The sequence below is a fragment of the Vanacampus margaritifer genome, chromosome 18, assembly GCF_051991255.1.
Source record: "Vanacampus margaritifer isolate UIUO_Vmar chromosome 18, RoL_Vmar_1.0, whole genome shotgun sequence".
NCBI lineage: Eukaryota > Metazoa > Chordata > Actinopteri > Syngnathiformes > Syngnathidae > Vanacampus > Vanacampus margaritifer.
In genome coordinates, this window is record NC_135449.1 from 6,205,859 (window position 1) to 6,227,350 (window position 21,492).

General features: G+C 41.8%; 1 protein-coding gene across 1 annotated transcript in view; it reads left to right on the forward strand.

Moving 5' to 3' along the window:
* ntn2 (netrin 2) overlaps nucleotides 1–21,492 on the forward strand; it is a 44,166-nt gene that overhangs the window by 3,991 nt on the left and 18,683 nt on the right. The window contains 2 exon segments of the mRNA XM_077551617.1: nucleotides 10,541–11,041; nucleotides 11,043–11,781. Of these exon segments, the coding sequence (XP_077407743.1) occupies nucleotides 10,745–11,041; nucleotides 11,043–11,781 (1,036 nt within the window). The 5' untranslated portion in view covers nucleotides 10,541–10,744.

Here is a 21,492-nt window from a genome sequence, read left to right on the forward strand (position 1 = left end):
TACTAATACATGAAATTAGTTGTAAAACGCATTTGTACAATTGACACATTTCCATCTATTGAATTTAGCTGTTTATCTTTCGTACTGGGGGGAAAAAGTCCAATAATAGTCCTGTGGGTACATTTACGCTGAAACGACTCTTATTGTACCCGTGCGAAGTGCTTTCCGTGCTTCCTTGAGTGTAATATCAAACCCGCTCAAATGTTGAGCTCCACCCCCCCAAAGCCTGCTCTCAAACAAGTCCGGAGCTGAAAGCGACAGTCCCGTCCGGCACTTTCTTATCTTAACTGCTTCAATGGCCTTAAAGTATGCCCCTATTGCCCCTTGAAACAGTGTCAGCCACTTGACCTACTTCTCGCCGCTATTCACTCCGTGGAATCTCTATCGGTCAAAGCATCACGTCTGTGTGTGTGTGCGCGTTTTGGCAAATGAATCATCATTATTTAATTGCATTGCGCTGGGTCTCCATCATGAACAAGAGCCGGAGAAGGTGGAACCAGGAACTGGAACAGGGGCAGCCACATGATGTGTGCAAGATAATCCAAGGCAACACTCTGCAGATTTTGGTCAGTGTGTCACATATGTGTGTGTGTGTTGGAGGTATTTATCAACTGGCAACTGAATGGCATGGAGAAAAAATTATCCCGGCAAAGCAGAGGTGCTCACTTGCAGATTTCAGAAAAAATAGTCCATAAAAGGAAAATCTTTTTGGAAAAACATGAACACGTTGAACTTAGTGACCAAAGTGCTTTTTTTTGGTGTGCTTTTTGTCCCGTTTGACAAATTGTGTGCGTTGCACTCGCCTGCGAAAGTGTTTAAATACCTGCCGTCCGTCGGCGTGACACGGCGGGAAGGACGACCAACCGGGGGCATATATCGGCATGCTCGGTCCTGTGTGCTCCCCCCCCACCCGCGTCCCGCTTGGCCCGCATGCATGTGTCGGCCACACGTTTCCTCCAGGTGTGCGTTTGTGTGTGTGGTCTGCAGCATTTGTGATGTGCCCACCTACATTTTTTTTTTCATTTGAATGCACACATCTTGAATTGAATATAGTTTTTCTGTGGGTTAGTAGTCATATCTTGGTGGCCTGTAAAAAAAAAAAAAAGTTAATGTTTTTTTTTTAACTCATTCACTGCCATTGACGCCTATAAAGGTCAAAAATTCATTTTAACTATTTCTATAAGTTTAACATTTTTTTCCACTTTTGTTAAAGTTATGAAAACCTAGACATTATTTTAAACAATCTTATTTTTTTTTAAGGAAAAAAAGAGAAAATTTTGTTAAAAATTAGGGGCGGCAGGCGTTTACAATTTTTTTATTGTAATTAATCGCATGACTTTAATAGTTAACTCACGATTAATCACAAATTTTATATCTGTTCTAAATGTACAAAAACAAATTCTAGGTTTTCATACTCTTGTTAACAAAAGTGGAAAAAAAAGTTAAACTAATAGAAATAGTTCAAATGAATTTTTGACGTCTATAGCCGTCAATGGCAGTGAATGAGTTAATCACCTGTTTTGATCCATCTCAGGGGGTGGCCACTTTGACATTATAACGCCCCTCAGTGTGCAAATGTCACATGACCAAACCCAGAAAACAGATGAGCCTTGAGCCTTTAGGCACTGTGATGTCATTTTTAATCGACAGCAGAGGGCACTATAACGTCAAAATGGCCGCCACCTACAATGGATCAAAACAGATGAATTTTTGTGTTTAATTCCTTTTGTTTAGATTAGTGTGGACGTTTAGAACATATTGTAAAGAAAAATTTAAAGTTAAGTTCCTGCTGTTCCTGTTTGATTGGCGTGCCATTGGAAAAATGAAATCCTATGGGGTCCTTGGAACCCACATTTTCAGAACCCCTTGTTCAAAGAGTGACGGGCGTACACATCCTTGATCAAATGTGCTTCCACGCTTTAACGAGTACCACACAACCATCCAAGAATTCCAAGCACTTGATAAATGGATTTTTGCGAGCTCAAAGCAGATCATTGCTATTGGCTCTGGGCTACATGTTGCGCTTGAACAATAGAGGGGAAAAAAGAAGAGACTGCTAAATGGATTTTTTAGAAATGCTGTAGACTTCAACGTACATCCCATTTCCTCATTCCTCGCGCTTTATTTCTTTTTAAGGAGATGAAACAAAATGTTAATAATTGTATATGACTACTAGCAAAACTATTTTGTGGGCGATTCTCGTGGTCCTGAGCTACCAGTCAGGCAAGATAAATGTAACCCTTTTGTACATTTTTAACACAATTTCATTTCCACATTTACAAAAGGGAAGCATAACACTTTTTAATCATGCGCATTCGGTCGGTTAGCTTGTCAGGATAAAATGCTAGCTTCAAATCATTCCATCGTTTGCTAGCTAGAAAGCGTCAACTCACTCCTACCTAACAATATTATTGCTGTCAATTTGCTAGCATATATTTCAATGAAGGACTGTATGTTGACACACTTCTCTGTTTTGTTTAAAAAAAGAGTTGATACATTGCTGTGAATGGGACTGTTAGCATACCGCGGATAGTGCACCAATATGATGTCACTTCAAAATTGGCACAACTTTGATACTTCTTTTTGTATTACAAGCCAATGTAGCTTGAAGCGTTTGTGAATTTGATACTTTTATGTCATATGATTACATATTGGCAAATTCATGTTTCTTACCTGTCTTGTTAGGAATGTTTGGAAAATGCATAAATGTCTTTCCTTGTGCCAATTAACCCTATTTAACCCTTCAGTCTAGTTTCTCGCTTCAAACTTTTACTCTCAGACCCCCCCCCCCCCCCCCGCTATTACCCTCCCATTTTCTCAGCAAAACACTGACCTCACAGTACACCCTCGACGCAGAAAAATACACTCCAGCTCGGCCTATCAGCAATTTTGTCTGCTTTTTGTTTAAAGGTTGTGAGAACTACTTTGACCTTGTTGCGCACCTTGAACCTTCTCTCCTTATGTAGGGTGCTGGATGGGATTGTGTTGATCTTGAGGACCTTGCTCGGATTCTAGGCCAGAACCCGATACATTGTTTTGTGGTTGCGTTCGGGTTCGGTGTCTCAATTTCTCAGATGGAATGATTGGGGATCAAGTCACACGTGTGAAAGAAGAAAGTTCAAAGTTTGAAAAATCAAGTTAAATCCTGAGTCAATTTAAATCGAGTCGTTATCGGTAATATGCTGTCATGATTACAATTTGCATGATAATATGTTGACTCAAGAATGAAAATAAATGACCCGGTTGAATCCCACCCCCGCAGACACCCTTTCGTGACCCCTCCTAACCAGAGTAGATATGGGCAAGGTTTAAAAATTTGTCGCTGATCCTTCTGCTAATGACGCCCTTAGCTGGGAAAGTTGACCCTCTCTTGGCCTGACCCCCCCACCCCCAATCCACTTCACTCTACCCATCCAAATCCTTTTCTCACTCATTCTCGCATGCTTACGCAAACACGACAATTGCCGTCACCACTATGGAGATGGCCGTCATCAAGCAGGCGACTGACCTCTGTTACCTGAGGCCTGCCAGTCATGTTGACTCATATGGACAGTTTTATTTTCCCTTCCTCTATGTGTGTGTGTGTGTGCACTCTAAAAACAGTTGGGTCAAAAATAACCCAAACGGGGTTGAAAATGGACCCAATCCATTTAGCCAAAGGTTGGGGCACATGATTAACCCACAAAACAACCCATACAATTGGGTTGCTTTGTTGGTTATTTAATTAATTTGGCCCAACATTTTGGGTTAAATAACTTAAAAAGTTGGGTAATTTTTGACCCACTTTGGGTTATTCAATTGGGTTATTAAATTAAGCCACATGAATACCCCCACAACTTGATTTGTTTTGTGGGCTGTTAATTTAATTTGATCCGACTTTGTGGGTTAAATAACTCAAACAGTTGGGTCGGTCCATTCTTGACCTACTTTGGGTTATTTTGGGCCCAACTCTTTTTAGAGTGTGTGTTCTCCATAGTTGAAGAAAAATGAAAAATATGTGACAGCCTGTAAAATGTAACCAATTTCATCACAGTTTTCAGAATTGAGCTAAAATCTTCTTAAAAATAAACTTTGTAAGTGTCAAAATTTGTCACGGAATACTATAAAATGAGACCAAATGATACCAAAGCCCTGGCTAACGGCAAAGTAGCAATTGGTGATAAGGAAGTACACATGTTGACGTAAAGCCGTATGTTAGCACTTTTAATACTATTATTAAGTTCACTCAACACAAAGAAAAAAAGTTGGATAATTAGCATTGCTAATAACAATGGGGGGGGGGGTGATGTGGAAAACTGCTCATAACCCCACCAGGGATTATTGTACAGCAGGCTGGAGGGACAGCAGGGCACCACCTTGGGCCTTCGCTCACTGTCATCCGATAGAGGGACCTCCCTTCGCTTCTCGAACCAGCGTGAACGGCTCCCACTTGGGATACAAAGCAGCTCAGCTGTCCCGCTCGGATCCTCACCTCCCCCCCCGCCAGCTACCCCGGAGCCCTCCGCTATCCACCCAAGCCAAATAAAGCCTCTCAGCGACTTCTGTTTTCCTAATCTGTGAACTCCGACTGAGGCGCCCACGCTTGAAAGAGAGACAACTCAACATGGGATGATCTCCCGGTGACAGGGAGAAGCTGAAAAAACGAACGGCGGAATGTCTCCGCTGAAACCACAAGACCACCCTGTCGTCCTCCCTTTCTTGTCCTCCCTGCTCCACTTTTCATCTCATTTCCCTTCCCTTTTTGCTCTACCTTTGCTAATTGGTTGGCACCGGATGATTAAAACCAACGAATGTGTCACCGGTTGTACAACTTGGACATGGAAAACCTGATGCTCGTCATATTTTAGAGCAGTCGTAATGGCTGAATGACTCGGCGTCACCAGCAGTTACTAACCGTGATGGAATTAAAAACATTTTTTTTTTTTAAAGATCTGTTTCCCAGAAATTCGGCTAGAGGACTCGTTTGTCAGCTTGCCTAAATCTTCTGCTTATCGATTCCTCTTCAAAAAAAAAAAGACAACCATTAATAGACTGGGTCTCGACCGCTGGTTAGGCTGATCATGTGCCTCATTCTCGGGTGCGATTTTGGTCGACACAACCAAGGGGAAATCGGGTACATAAGGGGAAAAAGAACAGCGTAGTGGCCACGACTGTTGCTAGTGAGGCCGCTTAAATATTGAGAGGAGACTCCGACGCTGTAGGTGGCGGTATACTACATGGAGACGTGATCCACCAGTAATTTAAAAGAAGAAGAAGAAGAAAAACAGGAAGTGCGATGAATACATCTTGATCAACCATAGCGTTTCTTTGCTGTTTTCCAATAGCATTAATATTCGCTTCTTTAATTAATTCCCAAAAAGATTTCTGCCCCCCCCCCCCCCCCCCCCCCGAACATACTTTACTTTATCGTCCGACATTGCTTTGGAACTACAAACATACGTGTGACGTAATATCCGGTCAAAACGTGCGACGTGTATCCAGTCTTGCCTGCGGTTATTCGCAAAACCCGTTTCCAAAGCCAAAATTTGCATTTCCCTTTTTTTTTTTTGATTTGTTTCAAAATCCACCTCCTCTAAGCGTCAAAACTTTTTTGCGAATTTTGGGCCCTTTTTCGAATTTCTAGCGTTTCCATTCAGTTTTATTTTTGCATTTCTTGAAAATTCGATTAAAAATAGGTGGATGAAAACCCAACTAATAATATATACTTGAAAAAAAATAGTAAAGTTTTTTCACTCAGAAATTACAAGTACATTTTCCCAAGATTTTTGAATACATTTTTACCAGTTTGTTATTTTTTTAAAGTTTGTGGGTTTGTTCCTCAACACTTGAGTAACTTTTTCTTTCTTTCTTTCTTTTTTCAATAAACTGGTTAAAGGTACTCAAAACTATTTCTGTAAAATTTAGTTAGAATTTCTTAGTGACAAAAAAAAAATACTATTTTTTTTCAAGTAACTATTACGCTCTCTTAAAAAATAAATAAAGTGTTTTGGGAAACCTATCCAGTGAAAGAGACTTTTCTTAGTCTCTAAGTTTTGTATCAGTTGGCCAGTTGAATCACACGATAAGGTTAAAGCTAGCATAAACTCTTTCTGTTGAAAAAAGACCAACTAATCCTGGAGGATTCTGATATCCCAAAATACTGTACGTCGAAGCCTTAAAACTATTTGTTTTATTTTTTGACGTCAGCGCTAAAGTACTGTATATGAAAATATTTTCTCAAATATTTCAACTTGAAGGATTTTCCCGCGCCTGTATCTAATGGAAAAACAATGCACCATCAATGCTGAATACAGATTTTTTTTTTTCATGCTGAGACACATTGTTAGTATTACAGAAAGACCACAAGGGAACAAGAATGAATGATCTTAAAAATGACATGAAACGTGTTTTTTATTATGATATGGGATAAGTCGTAAGGGTTTGATGACATTTGAAAAAAAGAAGAAGCTAGTATCCCCTCCAGAGATTGTGCTTTGTCACTGTTCCCACTCTGTTGAAGCACCCGCTAGTTTCCCAACCCGCGCCATATTTAGTCATTCCAGGCACCGACACGCACCATCGCCGTGGTCCACCTTAATCTGTCTCGCTCCATCCATCTCATATTTTTATGCCCTAGTCACCATCCTCCTCCTCGCTCTCTCCCTCCTATTGCTTCCATTAATCTCTGTCCTCGCTCTCCCTCCGTGTGTGTGTGATTTTTATTTTTTTTAACGTCTTCGCTCCTCGAGTTGCTTGGAACAACTTTTCCGACTTCCTTCTATCTCATGTGTCTTCATTCCATCCCCGCAAACTTTCAAGCACCTTTCTCCTCTCGCCAGCCTCTGCCTTCTTCTCTCTTCTTGGATGAACTCGCTGCTGTTGGAAGCTCGGCCCGCATGCTAATGAGCGGCTAATTCCATCAGTCGTCCCTGCGTGTCCTCCCTGCGGTAGCGCGGTCTTTTTGATGGAGTGCCTTGGCTGATGAACTCTCCCCACTTCAGCTTCCTCCTACTCGGACACATGCCATTGATCAATGTCCCGTTCCCGCTAATCATTTATGGGCAGCCTCCTTCCCTGAAATCCATTTTTTATGCGATTGCGACAGAAGGGGGATGTTGCCTTTTTGAGTAATGTTTGCATGCCTTTCATTTTTTGGGGGAAGACTGTTTTCTGCTTTTGAAAAGGCGATTCAAAAACATGGCACGAAAGGGGAGATGAACTCACTGATCCCCTGCAAACTAATGCTGTTGATTTTAGTTAATATAACGCCAAACGTATCCTATTAAATACTGACACATGCATTGCAAGGATAATCCATTAGAGGGCAGTATCACCCAGCGACTCTGCAAGATCGCCCCTATTGAGAAATAGAACCCGTGGGAAATGATCTTTCTGATTTTTGGAAATACTCATAAGTTTGATATCTGTTTATCAATATATTTTTGACAGTTATAAATGTTCGAATTTAAAGCATTGTGACCGGATGTATCAAATATGACACAAATTAACTCTTTGACTGCCAGACGTTTTCAGAAAAGGGATGCCGTGGGTGCCAGCCGATTTAAGCATTTTTGACTGATCTTTCAAGGTCCACAGAAAATGTTGTGTTTGGACTATGGAAACACACATACTACCAAATGAAAGATTTGACTCTCATCTTTCATCAGAAAAAAAAAGTTTGTTTCTACCTTATTCCGTTTTTCAGTAATCAACAATAGAAAATGGTTAGTTTCACCTCTGTTTTGAAAAAAAAAACGTCTTTTAACGTCTTTGGCACTCCGCCATAGGATTTTACTAAACGTTATTTAACATTTTTGGCAGTGAATGAGTTAAAAGTCATATGAGGAAGTTGAAAAAATGTTTAAAAAAAGCACCAATAAATACTCTATTTACAAAGAAAGAAGTTTCTCTCATATATTTCCCGGTTCAGGCTTTTTAAAGCATTCACATCAGCGGTTATCTGGCGCAACTCTCATTTTTAGGCTTGCTCTTACATCCATCCACTCAAGGGACTGCCAATGAAAATTAGCTTAACTTGGCTAACTTGGTCACATTTACATTGCGAAATGTTGATTCATGTTGCATTGTCCCTTTCAAATAAATAAGTTCAAATTTAAACAGCAAATGCAATTCACACTTTAGAACGCCTCGTTGTCAGCCGTGAGTGCGCGCACATCACAGAGTGAAAGATGAACGAGCGATGGGAGAAAAAATGGCTGTAATGGCTGGTTTAGAGTGCCTCGTCGTTGCGGTGTGGCAAAGTCCCGCAATGCAAAGAAATATAATAGACAAGCATCCATTTTTACAAGATGCACATTTTCTAAAGCATCAATAAACCAAGAGTGTAATTTTATCTTAAACCCACAATAAGCAGCGGTTCTGTATCCACTTTCCTGGACATTTTCTTCCTGCGCTTAATATTTCCCCCTCACTTGTTTCCTTTTCACACCCCACGCCAAATAGTTGGAGTGCAGATGAGTGCTCCCATTTGCCAGTCGGCTGTTTTTTTTTTTTGTTTTGTTTTTTAAGGGTTGCAATCCCCGGACCCTTCACACGTAAGAAGAAGCAAACTTTTGTCTTTCCGACTGCCCTTAAATCCATCTGTCTGCTTTCCGCGCTTGACTGAAGTGGATACAGAGGCCACCTTTTGTCCGTCTCAGATGAAGAAGGGATGCCGTTGTATGAAGGGAGAGAGCGCGGGCGGGCGGGCGGGGCGGCTGTGATTCATTGTAATTTAATAAAATGCCACACAAAGAGGGATGCGGTTCCTTTCGCAAACCCCTTCAGCTGTCACTTTTCAAATGAGGCACCTCTAGATTGGACACCCAGGGAAGGAAAAGGGGGATTAGGGAAGGAAAAGCCCCGGGGCCGTATTCATCTCCTTCTCTGTCTTTCACCCCACCCCAATAGCTTTCTCACCCTGAACCCCTTGGAGGTTTCTTTGGGACCAAGAGGCCCCCTTGTCTAGCTGTGGATGTCGAAATGATGTCACTCAGGTAGAACACAAATCCAAAACCGTTATCAGCTCATCGACTTCCATTTTTAACCTGATTTGATATCGTCGGCTACTAAGCGCTACAATACTCGCCTTCAAAATAGTGTCTAGTTGCTCTTTGGCAAACGTGGCTGTTTGGGTTCTTAAACACAGAGGCCACATCTATGGTCCATTGCACCGCACCATTACCAGGAGATTACGGGCCGCCATGCTACCGAAGCATGACCGCAAAGCTATGCTGGTTTTGACACCAGCGGAAGAACGGAATGAGGGTTAGCATAGCCGCTAATGTGGTTCTTTAAATGGTCGCTTACTTGTCTGCCTGATTGGATTGGACAGGATTTTCTTCAGTGAAAAATATACGTTACTACCAGTAGTAATTAGTTAGGAACTCAATTACTTTGTAGTAGTAGTCGGAGGACTAATCACTGGTTTAGCAGGATTACACAATGACTGCATGACCACAATTTGTTCTTTATTTTAACCCGTATTTACATTACCAAGATTCCTAAAGGAAAATGTCAATCAATTGTATTTACTGTTTTCCCCCGTGTACAGTATTTGGTTAGTTGATTCAACTTAAAAAACAAACAAAAAAAAACGTTTAAATTAAAAACTTTAGAAATACTAAGATGGTCTTGGTCTTTTCTCATTATTATTTATTTTCACAAATATTTTTCAATTGACATTAAATGTTAAATATCATGACCCCAGAGTAGCACAAAAGGATTTAAGTGGGAGGGAAATATCTCATTAATACACTTTATATTTTTATGCAGATATTACACCACTCATTTTTCTCATTTTCCAGTAGCCACTGAAATTATTATTTCAATTAAAATAACTTTTTTTATTTTTATGATTAAACATACAATGGGTCATATTGACCCATGAATAGTTTGCGTGAACCAAGGGAACAGATATTTAATGTTTGGTTCTAAATAAAGTTAACTTAACTAAAAAAAATAAAAAATAAATCCTGATAAAATTATTTAAGTATTGGATTGCAAATAGATTGAACATTGGTCAGTTAAAAATAAATAAATAAATAAATACATAAATAAATAATTTTTGGCTGCCGGAGTGGCCCATCAGGATCACCGTGAAAATTCCCAGTGGGCCGGTGGAAAATTTGGATACCTTTTGTCTTTCACACCAATTTCGCAAAGATACAGTATTTTTAGATCCCTTCATAATTTACCATGATTTATTTATATTAACAAAAGATTACATTTCCAATTGATTTGCTCGGAAGTTGACTGGCAACTACGCCAGTGTACCCCACCTAGCTTCCCAGAGACCCTAATGAGAGTTCATTTTTTGGGGCCCTAATGAATTTGAAGTGAAAAAACTTTGTATTGAAAATAGCCATGCAAGTTTCATGACTGGAAGTAGATGATAGCCAACATGTCAGAATTTTTAGCCAAATAAGTTAGACGGACGTGTTTGTGATTGTTCAGCCTTGGCAGAGGTCTGCGCTTGACTGAGTGCCCTTTTAGTTTCTTCCTTTTGTGGTAACAATATGAGTTTGACACTGACCTCTGTGTTTGTATCCGTCTCCCGCAGGAAGGGCCTTACGTGAAGGGTCACCGAGCACCGACAGTCTCCTTCCTCTGGGCTGCAATTAAGCTCGGCTAAGAGAGATTTTAGTGAGAAGTTGGACACGACTCTCTCGCTCTTTTATTTGCACGCGCAGCTTCTCTGGTGGACTCGCATATATTTACATCTGAAGACGCGTTCATTCGTCGCTAGCCAGGCCCTCGGAGCAGAATGAGGGAACCCTGGACGCACCTGCTGTGCTTGTGCCTCTTGGCGCGCTCGGCATCCTCGCACGGCGCCAACAACCCCTTCGCGGCGCAGCAGACCCCCGCCGACCCTTGCTACGACGACGCCGGCGCGGCCCGCCGCTGCATCCCCGAGTTCATCAACGCGGCCTTCGGCAAAGAGGTGACGGTATCCAGCGTGTGCGGCCGTCCGGCATCCCGCTCGTGCAGCGTGGTGGAGCGCGGCGACGACCGGCCGTCGGTGCGAACGTGCCAGATCTGCGACGCCGCCGACCCCCGGCGCGCCCCGCCCGGCCTCCTACCTCACCGACCTCAACTCGGCTCACAACCTGACTTGCTGGCAGTCGGAGAACCTCAACACCTCGCCGCATAATGTGACGCTGACGCTTTCCCTCGGGAAGAAGTTTGAGATCACATACGTGAGCTTGCAGTTCTGCTCGCCCAGACCGGAGTCACTCGCCATCTACAAAAGCATGGACTACGGGAAAACATGGATGCCCTATCAGTTCTACTCGTCGCAGTGTCGACGCGTGTACAATCGGCCCAACAAAGCCGCCATTACCAAGCAGAACGAACAGGAGGCTTTGTGCACCGACGGCCACACCGACCTCTACCCGCTCTCCGGAGGACTCATCGCGTTCAGCACCCTGGACGGACGACCGTCCGGCAAAGACTTTGACAACAGTCCGGTCCTTCAGGACTGGGTGACCGTCACCGACATCCGCGTGGTCTTCAGTCGGCCCCAGCAGTCCCGGGAGCTGGGACTGCCCGGCGGGAGGGACGAGGATCCCGTCGGGGTCACCTCCACGCTGCCGGCGTACTTCTACGCGGTGGGCGACTTCCAGGTGGGCGGGAGGTGCAAGTGCAACGGCCACGGGTCCCGCTGCCTGAAAGACAAGGAGGGCAAGCTGGTGTGCGACTGCAAGCACAACACGGAAGGGCCCGAGTGCGACCGCTGCAAGCCCTTTCACTACGACCGGCCGTGGCAGAGGGCCAGCGCCCGCGAGGCCAACGAGTGTCTGCGTGAGTCCGCTTTTCTATTTGGGTTTATGTGGGTTTGAATTACTTATTAAAAGTCAAGGAGGCCGATAACCAATTCTTAGAGCTGATATTCATTTTCAGGGAAAATCTCAATTTGAAAAAATGCTAACTCCGAATCTTGTTCAACTCAAAATGCTATCAGCTATCAGATAATTGTCCTTGCAGATAATCGGTCGATCCTTAGTTTGTAAAAAAAAAAATAATTAAATTAAATTAAATTAAAGAGGAAAAAAAATACTAAATATTTTCCCATGGTCCAAATTAACCACTTTGAAAATGTATTTACTATGAAAAATGTCTTTGTTCATCTATCACATTTCAATTAATTTAATTAATTTATATATATATATATATATATATATATATATATATATATATATATACACACGCACACAAACTAATAAATAATAAAACTTGCCTTTTTTCTGCTGCATTTCATATTAGATTGGAAAACAATCTAATATGAAATTTAGCAGAAAAAAGTTTTATTTTATCTACCCCTTTTCTCTCCATAATTCATTTACAAAGAACGAACACAACTTAAACTAAAACTAAACTTATATAAATAGTATAAATAAATCTATTTATATAATTTATAATCTTGATTTTATTTATAATTTTATCATTTATATATATTATAAATTTTATCATTTATATATATATATATAAAAAAATACATATATAAATAAAAGCTAGTCACACATTCACATAGCATTTTAGTTTCCAAGTTACAATTCAGTTCATGCCGTTAATGACACACACAAAAAGATTTTAAAATGGTTAATATTGCTTACAAATGACAGATGATGTGGGGACAGACCAATAGTATAGTTTTGTGTTAAAATATGAAATCAACAATATTTGGACAGCTAGAATAGACGAAAAAAGGTCATTGTTTGTAATGGCATGCAAAGTCCAAATGACTAATCACTTAGGCAGAAAATAGCGGAGGCGTGGATGTTTTTGCAGGAGTTTTTGGTAGCGGCCCGCTTGAGCCGGTAAACGTGGCGACGTCTCTCAAAAGACCGAGAATCCATCACTCGCCTGCGTTTCCCATCAGGCTCGCGAATTAAGTGCACCTCTTCAGGGAAACGGTCATGTTTTCTGGAAATGTCTAAACAGTGGATGACAACTACTCAGCTCACTGGCACTCAGCTACGGCTAAATCATCCAAGTCATCATGCGAGCGAGCAGTGTTTACGCTCTGGAAGCTTGCCATGTCAAATTGTGACTCTTATTTATGTGCCAATGGCCGTTAATGTAATTGTATAGCCTTTATGCAGTGATGTTGATATGCTCATTTACAATTGACTCGCTTGTTCATGTGTGGAAGTTTCACATTAGATTTGTACACCTGTTTCAAATATAAACAGACATCCAGTGACATTTAATTCAGCTCAATTTTACCTGTCATAAAAATGTGGAAGCATAGCAAAGTAGCGCCGAATTAGTAAGCGCTGTCCCCGTTTTCACCTCGCGCCTGCTGATGAAGCCAAAAAGCGGGGAGGGGGGGGGAAAAAAATGAAGTTGAACATTTGCAAGACGGTGTATATTTTTCTAACATGGTGTAATTGCCCGGCGAGCTGGCCTGAGATCATATTTAGCGATGCCAGATCTGCTTAAGGGTGACCAGGAGTGACAAAACTAAACTATCCAAGTCGCATTCGTGCCAGCAATACTTGCCCTCTGCACCCTCTCTTACTCAACACACGTGCGCCGATCCGCTTCTTGCAACAATATCCTGTAAATCCCTCAGTGCTTCCTCCAGCGTGCCTCTGCATACGCCCTCTTTTTTAAATGTCCCGTAGCTCTTTCCGAAATGTTACACCCGCTTCCTGCAGCTCTCTTCTCTGTGGGATGTATATGTCGCCTTTCTCCAGGATTCCTGGACCCGAACGGCCCCGCTGCGCCGTCCAACTCCGATGACCTAATCCCGGTGTTGATACTGGCCAATTAAAGCTCCCTGCACACTATACGTTCTTCCATATGCCAAAAAACTCAGGCCAAGATATGCGGAATGTAAGGTTCGAAGTGGTTGTTCTGCTTCCAAATGATCCTTAGGGAGCTTTAACCCTGGAGAACCCAAGAACCCTTTTCTTCTTCGGAAAATTATGAATTATACATTAAATGACTGCTGAACACCAAAATATATGTTTTTTCAATTTTAACCCTTTTTTTTTAACTAGCTCAGAGTTGCTAATTTATTAAAAAAAATATATATAAAACATACTCCTAGGCATTCTGCAACATGATATGAAATAGAGCAACAAAAAAAATACAATTTTACCATCTGATGGTTTGCTGAGAAGATGCTTTTGTTTGGATTGATTTCCAGCTCAACAAAACAACAGCATGTTGCCAGCCATCTTGTCACCACCACTCTGGCTCATGTAAGTGCAATATTCATCCACTAGATGGCCCCGTGCAGGGGTCAGAAGTGGCACTCTGGACTTTTGAAGTTAAATTTGTAAAAATAAATTGAAAAAAAAAGGTCTTTGTTATTTGAGTAGCAGAATTTATAGGGGCCAAATTTGACCCCGTGGGTTCTCCAGGGTTAAAAAAATAAATAAAAATCTTCCGTGTGTAGCATGTCATCAAAACGCCCCTATAGCTTGATTTCTTTGTGTGTTGTTTTCTGCTAAACAAATGGCTGCAGTGTGGCCTGAAAAGTGTTTAGACAGGACAAACGTGTTAAAAGGTGGCAAGTTACAGAGCGGGGAAGTCCCTTAGGTGTCACTGGAACCCAAAGCTGGGCCTGAGGGTGTTTTTTAGTAAAAGGGAAGGTCTAAAGGGAGCAGGGCGTGGGGGTCGTGATCCTTTTGCAAAGTGGTGACATGCTTAAGCTGACGCTGAGATGTTGGAGGATGTCTTGGAATATGAGTAGGGCACGTGTAGAAACAAATGAATAATTCTTAGTTTCCTGAGAGAGAAATGTGCACTCTAAAAATAGTTGGGTCAAAATGAACCCAAATTGGGTCAACAAGGGACCAAAATGAATAACCCCAAAAGTTGGGTCAAATGAGTAACCCATAAATCAACCTTAAAAAATTGGGTACCGTTTCTGCGTTATTAATTTAATTTGACCCGACATTTTGGACAAAACAACACCCAAAATGTGTACCTTTGTGGGTTATTTAATTTGACCCAACATTTTTTGGTTTAATAAATGTTGCGTCAGTTCATTTTTGACCCAATTCAGTTGGGTTAGTCAACTAGCCCAAAAAGTTGGATCCAACGAATAACCCACAAAACAACCCAAAACTGGGTTGTTTTGTGGGTTATTAATTTAATTTGACCCAACATTTTGGGTTAAATAACTCAAAAAGTTGGGTTGGTTCACTTTTGACCCAATTCAATTGGGTTATTCACTTACCCCAAAAAGTTGTCACATGAATAACCCACAAATCTTGACCAAAAAAATGCTAACATTGTGGGTTATTAAATTAATTTGAGCCAACATTTTGGATTAAATAGCTTCAAAAGTTGTTGGCCCATTTTTGACCCAATTTGGGTTATTTTTGCCCAAACTGTTCTTTTTTTTCTTTTGTAGATGATACAGAATACATCGTATATTATGTGTGGGGATCTTTGCAGTGAATTATTGGACAATTTTTAATGTCATTTAATTTTGCCCCCCAAGTAGAGTATGGGCTCTTCTTTCGACCCATCTGCTGCCTCCATCTTGAGCACACTCGTTTCCAAATCCTCGTCCTGGAGGTTAGCGAGGGCAATCTGTTCATATTGATGAGGACGTGTTGGAAAAGGCTATGATTTATCTGCAAAGTGGAGCGGGACAGAACGAGGAAACAGATGCAACGGTCCTGTTTGGTTGCCGCTTGTGATTGAGTATTGTTGTTTTTGCTGGCACGGCCCACGCCGGAATGTAAATACCGTTTGTTGACTTTAAAATTAAGTCTGCTAAAAGAGGACTGTATGGGATGAGAGGCCTCTTGTGGAGTCAAGTGACACGAGTCGGAGATGATTTATGGTCCGGTCGTTGCCTCCAGTGTCGGCGGTGGCGGCAAATTATTCTCCAGTCCTTTCCTTCTCGCTCATTTGGAGCGCAGGGAGTGCAGCTCGGGGATGCCGCAAGGCCAGGGCCAGGCAGCATCCATCGCTAATGGAGCTTAGCTTAGCCATTCATCGCACCAGCCACACGGGTCATTTACAGGCTCCTTGAATCAGTCGGGTTTATTTTTCAAGATTGGCAGGTGAGCTGAGGTTGGCAGCGCCGTAGAGGGTGTGGCGCTGAATATTTCATTATAGCGCGTCTGAATCGTTGCGTTTGGCAAGCGATCGCCAGGAGCTGGCCTGGTTTTTGTGCACCTTTCAAATCAAATCAGTTGAATCAATAAGTACTCGGTGCAGGATTAATATGTCATCACCTGAGGGAGATTTCCTCAATTTAGTAACAGTTAGTAAATAAATTCTGTTAGATAATGTCTGTCAACTTAATTTAGAGATAGACTGACTTCTTTTTTTTTTCCAGGGCCGATACTAATTATTAATAGTAGCCGATAACCGATATTTGGGGCCTTTTGGTCAGTTTATCCTGAGCTTTTTTTTAAAAACTATTTAGCAGGATTAAGGAGGACATTGACAGATGGGTTGCTTGGTGAGAACAGTGTGATACGTTAGAGGTGTTTGTTTGTGTGCATCCGAGAGACGAAGAGGCCAGCCAAGGAGAACCGTGCGCCCAACAAGCTCTCAGATGCACACGCAGAAACCCCGACGACCATGTCGTCATTTTTCTCTCCCCCTCTGACAAGGGGGCAGATGCTCATTTGATGCTGATTAGAATTTCAAAATAGACCCGCCATCCTTTTCACTCCATTTTTTTTTTTTCTTACTCGCTGCACTTCTTCTACCAGCCGAGGGCAAGTCGAGGTCAGCCTTGTGTTCCACTTGTAGAGCGCATTTGTCAAGACGCTGGCGATTTGAGAAATGACTTCACAGAGCAAAAGTGAAAACGTTGCCGGATTCGTGTCACGTTATCTCGGTTTTCACACGAGGCGTGTTGGATTCTCTCCAAATGCAATTTTCAAAAGCAGAAGTCAAACGAGTGTCGCCTGAGGGCAACATGATATAAATAAAAGACTGTGTTGAGATACCAAATTTAGAAGGAGAAGAGAGCACTGCCCCCTATGTGTCATTATCCTACTTTTCGCTAATCGACTTGAAACCCACCCCCCGTAACTCCCATGTCGCTGGAGGCTAACAAGGCCTCATCACGTCAATTACTTACAGGATGATGTATTTTTCTGCGCAGAGGAGGAGTTCATGAAAAGGAACCACTTGTGCTTTTGAATAATTACACAGCTGAGGAATTTTGTTGTAAAATCAAGTCATGAGCAATCGTGCCTCACAGGGCCTACACCCGGATTTTTTAAAAACAGTGGTCGTGAGTGGTTAGCGCTTGCTAGCTAGCTAGCTCCGCCTCCGCTCCGAGAACGTATTTGTGCCTCGTTGTCGACCATGAGTGTGCACATGCTTACGTCCGGCTTAACAGCCAATGTGGGGACAGCTTGGGTGGCCGCTTTAGAGTGCCTCGTTGTTGCGGTGTAGAAAAAGCCCCATGCGGAGACTTTGAACAGATCATTTTTTTATGTCTCAAACGTAATTTTTTAAGCATAAGAAAGACTTTACAGGTCGGAAAAGTCGTATTTTATTGACAATTGAGCAGAACTTGGTTTCAGCCCATTCAGGAGACTCACTGAGTCAATACGTTACCTGCATTCAAGAACATAGACCAAAAAAAATGAACATTCAAATATGGCAGGGAATTTAACCACACTCTTCTCTGAGGTGTTTCAAATTTACTGGACATATTTAATATCGTTTTAAGAGGCCAACAAGCTGCCATTTTTGCTATTTTCAGTTAAAAACAGAACATCCCAAGAAGTGATGTCGCTTTTCTTGTTAAGCCAAGATTTAATCCGTTTGATTGACAGTCTTCCCATCGAGTAATTATAAAGAGGTGAAGTCATGTTAATTGTGCTAATATGCGGTGCCCACGCCGCTCTATCAAATCACACGCCCACACATGGTAGCAATCAACCTGACTTTCCCACCAGTGACTTTTTCTATCAAGTGGCCCCTTCGGCTGAAATCAGAGCCTCGCTTTTGTCATTGAAATCTCGCAGTTTTTCTTCTTTTCAATGTTGTTGCAAGCCTGCGGGCTCCGCTAACTGCCGAAACGATGCGGTTTCCAGCCAACATGCTCGTGTTGTTGGTGGCTGCGGGAGTCGCGGCTGTTAAGAGAGAACATGAGTGCTGAGGACTGTTCCATGAACTCTTGTGTAGCCGGTATTTAGTTTTGATGAAATTGTGTCCGCTTGTTCGCGGCCGATCCATCACATCTCTTTCTTTCGATGTGCTATAATTGTTTTTGATACATTGTGTGTTGCTTGTCTGTTGGTGTATTGGATGATGCCAGTAGTGTGTCTTTAAATCAATTGTTGGGCCTGACAGAGCAGCTTTACCCAGTTCGGCTTGTATAAGCATATCCCTAATATATATATTGTCAAAATTAATAAATTTGTGCGTTAATTTAAAGGTAATTTGAAGTTCCTTTAACACACTTTTTTTTCTTTTTTTTTTACGCGTGTTTAACTCTTTGACTGCCAGACGTTTTCAGAAAAAGGATGCCGTGGGTGCCAGCCGATTTAAGCATTTTGACTGATCTTTCAAGGTCCATAGAAAATTATGTGTTTGGACTATGGAAACACACATACTACCAAATGAAAGATTGGACTCTCATCTTTCATCAGAAAAAAAAGTTTGTTTCTACCTTATTCCGTTTTTCAGTAATCAACAATAGAAAATGGTTAGTTTCACCTCTGTTTTGAAACAAACGTCCTTTAACGTCTTTGGCAGTCCTCCATAGGATTTTACTAAACGTTATTTAACGTTTTTGGCAGTCAAAGAGTTAATGACCGCACCTTACTTGGAAAGCCTATACTGGGGGAATTCCAGTCGCAACGCAGCAGACACGTCCAAGTCCAAATTTAGAAGTAATACATTTAATAATAATGCATATATTTGTAGAGACTGGGGTCAAGTTGTATTTTACAATTTAAAAAATGTGCAGAATTTCACAAGTTGCTTTATGTTAAACATTAGGTGAGCTGTCACCAATGTCTTACAAATGCATTTATGCCATCTAGTGGCAGAAAAATGACCAACACAAATCAATATTACACTCGTTTTTTTACAGTACAGTAAATCTGTTTAATGTTAACTCAATGTTATGGATTATTCTGAAATTACTGTATCAATGACTAAAAGATGCAGCCATATTTCTATTCGTTAAAAAAAAAATCCACTTTTATGTTAACAAGATTATGAAAACTTAGGGGGGGGAAATGTATTGTACATTTTTAATGTAAATATATAAAATCACGAGTTAATTATTGTAGTCAAATTTTAATCATCTGACAACCCTAATATATATATATAATTCACCACACTGTATCAATGCCATGGATCCAACAAGGAGGTAATTAACCGGGTGTTCACCCCCAGTGTCTGGAACAGGTGGCTTGGAGCAGCCAGGCACGGTTCAGCCCTGCAAACACACACACCGAAAATCCACAGCCAGTTTGGCCATGTCGAGAGTAACGCGGGGCGTGCTGCAACATGTCTGGCCCACAGCCGAAGCCAAGTAGAGAAAGATGGCGCCCACAGAGTGTGGCCCTCCACTCTTTAAGGACCAATATTAGTCAGAACATTTTGCGGGGGAGGGAGTTGCACAGGCATCCAAAATCAATTGGCTGTGCGTACCACCTTGGCTTTGCCCGAAGTGAAGGAAAAATGAGGTTCGATTTATCCCGAACATATGGCGAGGAAAGAGAGCCCGGTTCACAAGCACACTTGCATTTTATTTTGTTGTGATTCGTCACATAGAATCCTTGACAGGAGGCTGTGTGAGCCGACCCTGGGCACCTGTTTGGAGAGCCGAAATAGAACTGGGCTGTTCTTGAGTCAATATGTTACCTGGCACGCTCCCTCTATTTAAAGGACTTTGGAGATGGTGAAGTCAGAAACATGTGCGGAGGAGGACGTTGGCTTCCAGCTGAGCGAAGCCGTAATCCCGTCACACAGTAACTCCAATTTGTTGCTCTTTATCTGAATGACATATGGTTATTTTCTTTCTCGCGTACTAAAAATGATTTGTCGCCGGTTTGTTTGCCAACCGCCGCTTGTTTGTTGTGTGATTTCCTAGACAACATGCGGACCATTTTTTTTACACTTCTCAACACTGGCTACATGCAAGGGGATTTTTTTTTTCTTTCCACATTTTGGAAACATGTAAGCTTAATACAATGAATCGGGGCCTTCCGAAAGCTTAATTTAGGTGTGAGGGTTGTCCAAGTGTCAGGTTGGGGGTGTCGCAAAAGCGAATTTCACATGTAATTCTAGCCTACGAGAAATTCCACAGGCTAACAATTAGCATCTATGTGGCCGTTATTTTGCTACCTTTTAAGCAACAAATATGCAAACACATGTAAGCCGATTATACACCCATATGCATGTATTCTTTGTCCTCTGCGAAGAACAATTACTGCCAAACTGAGAAGCCAAAATAGAAGCTCAGTAATTTACTCTCACGACAGTCTCTGTTTTGCATTATTAGGATCTTCTAATAACGCAAATAATCTGCGACAAGCGTCCCCGGGCCACATATGTTAAAACACTCAAAAGATTGGATTCATTACATTCTCCACACTCGAACGTGCCTCTCAGTACTTTGTTGGACGATCCTGTTGCCGCACAGCAGTAAATCAACAAAACGCCAGAAGACGGCCGTCAGTTCTTCAGCTGCACACAAAACGTGATCCATCACTTTCATGTTCTACCACGAGGTGTTAACGGTCCCACATGCTTGCAGCTGCATGTGCGTTTGAGACGCTTAATCGCAAAAACAGCAGAATGAACTCGTTTGCGTCATCTCTGCGTGCTTCTAAATGCTTTTTAATATCAGCTAAAAACACCTTCAATAGACGTTTGTTGTGAATATTTCACATTCTCCACTTGTCATGTGGTCAAGATCCTTTTGAATGGAACACCCCTGAAATGGGCCGCAGCAACTTTGCGCCGTCCGCGAACGCCTCATTATTGATTCATATTTGAAACGCTATTTGATTAGCGACCGAATTCCAAACCAATTGGCCAGCGTAGTCACCAGATGGAATTGGGGAAACAGTCTGGGAATGTGCTTCCCCCACCCCCATTTTTTTTTTCCAGGATCTGGGACCGGGGAAAAACAAGGCCTCATTTCCCTGGCCTGGTAACAGGCTTCCTTTTTTTTTTTTTTTTTGAATGTGGATATCATGTACAGCTCTCGTGATTGCCGCGACAATGTGTAGTAATTGTACCTTTTTAAAAATAACAGTTTAAAAATGACTGTGATGGTACGTTGATTTGTTGTCTGGAGAATAGATTCCCTGATAAGATGAGGAACTGTATGTGATATATGTTTTTTTTTTTTTTATAGCTGAGCTGTATATTGACCATGTCAGGACATGATGTTTCAATGCGGATGTGGGCTGTAAATTTTAAGCACATCCATCCATTGGCTTGGCATGAAGCTATGACAGTGGATTTACTGTAAAGTACACAAACTGAAAGAGGAGCCAGAAAACATAAAAAAAAATAACAATTATTCCTTGGAGCTACTTCACCTCGCTCCGG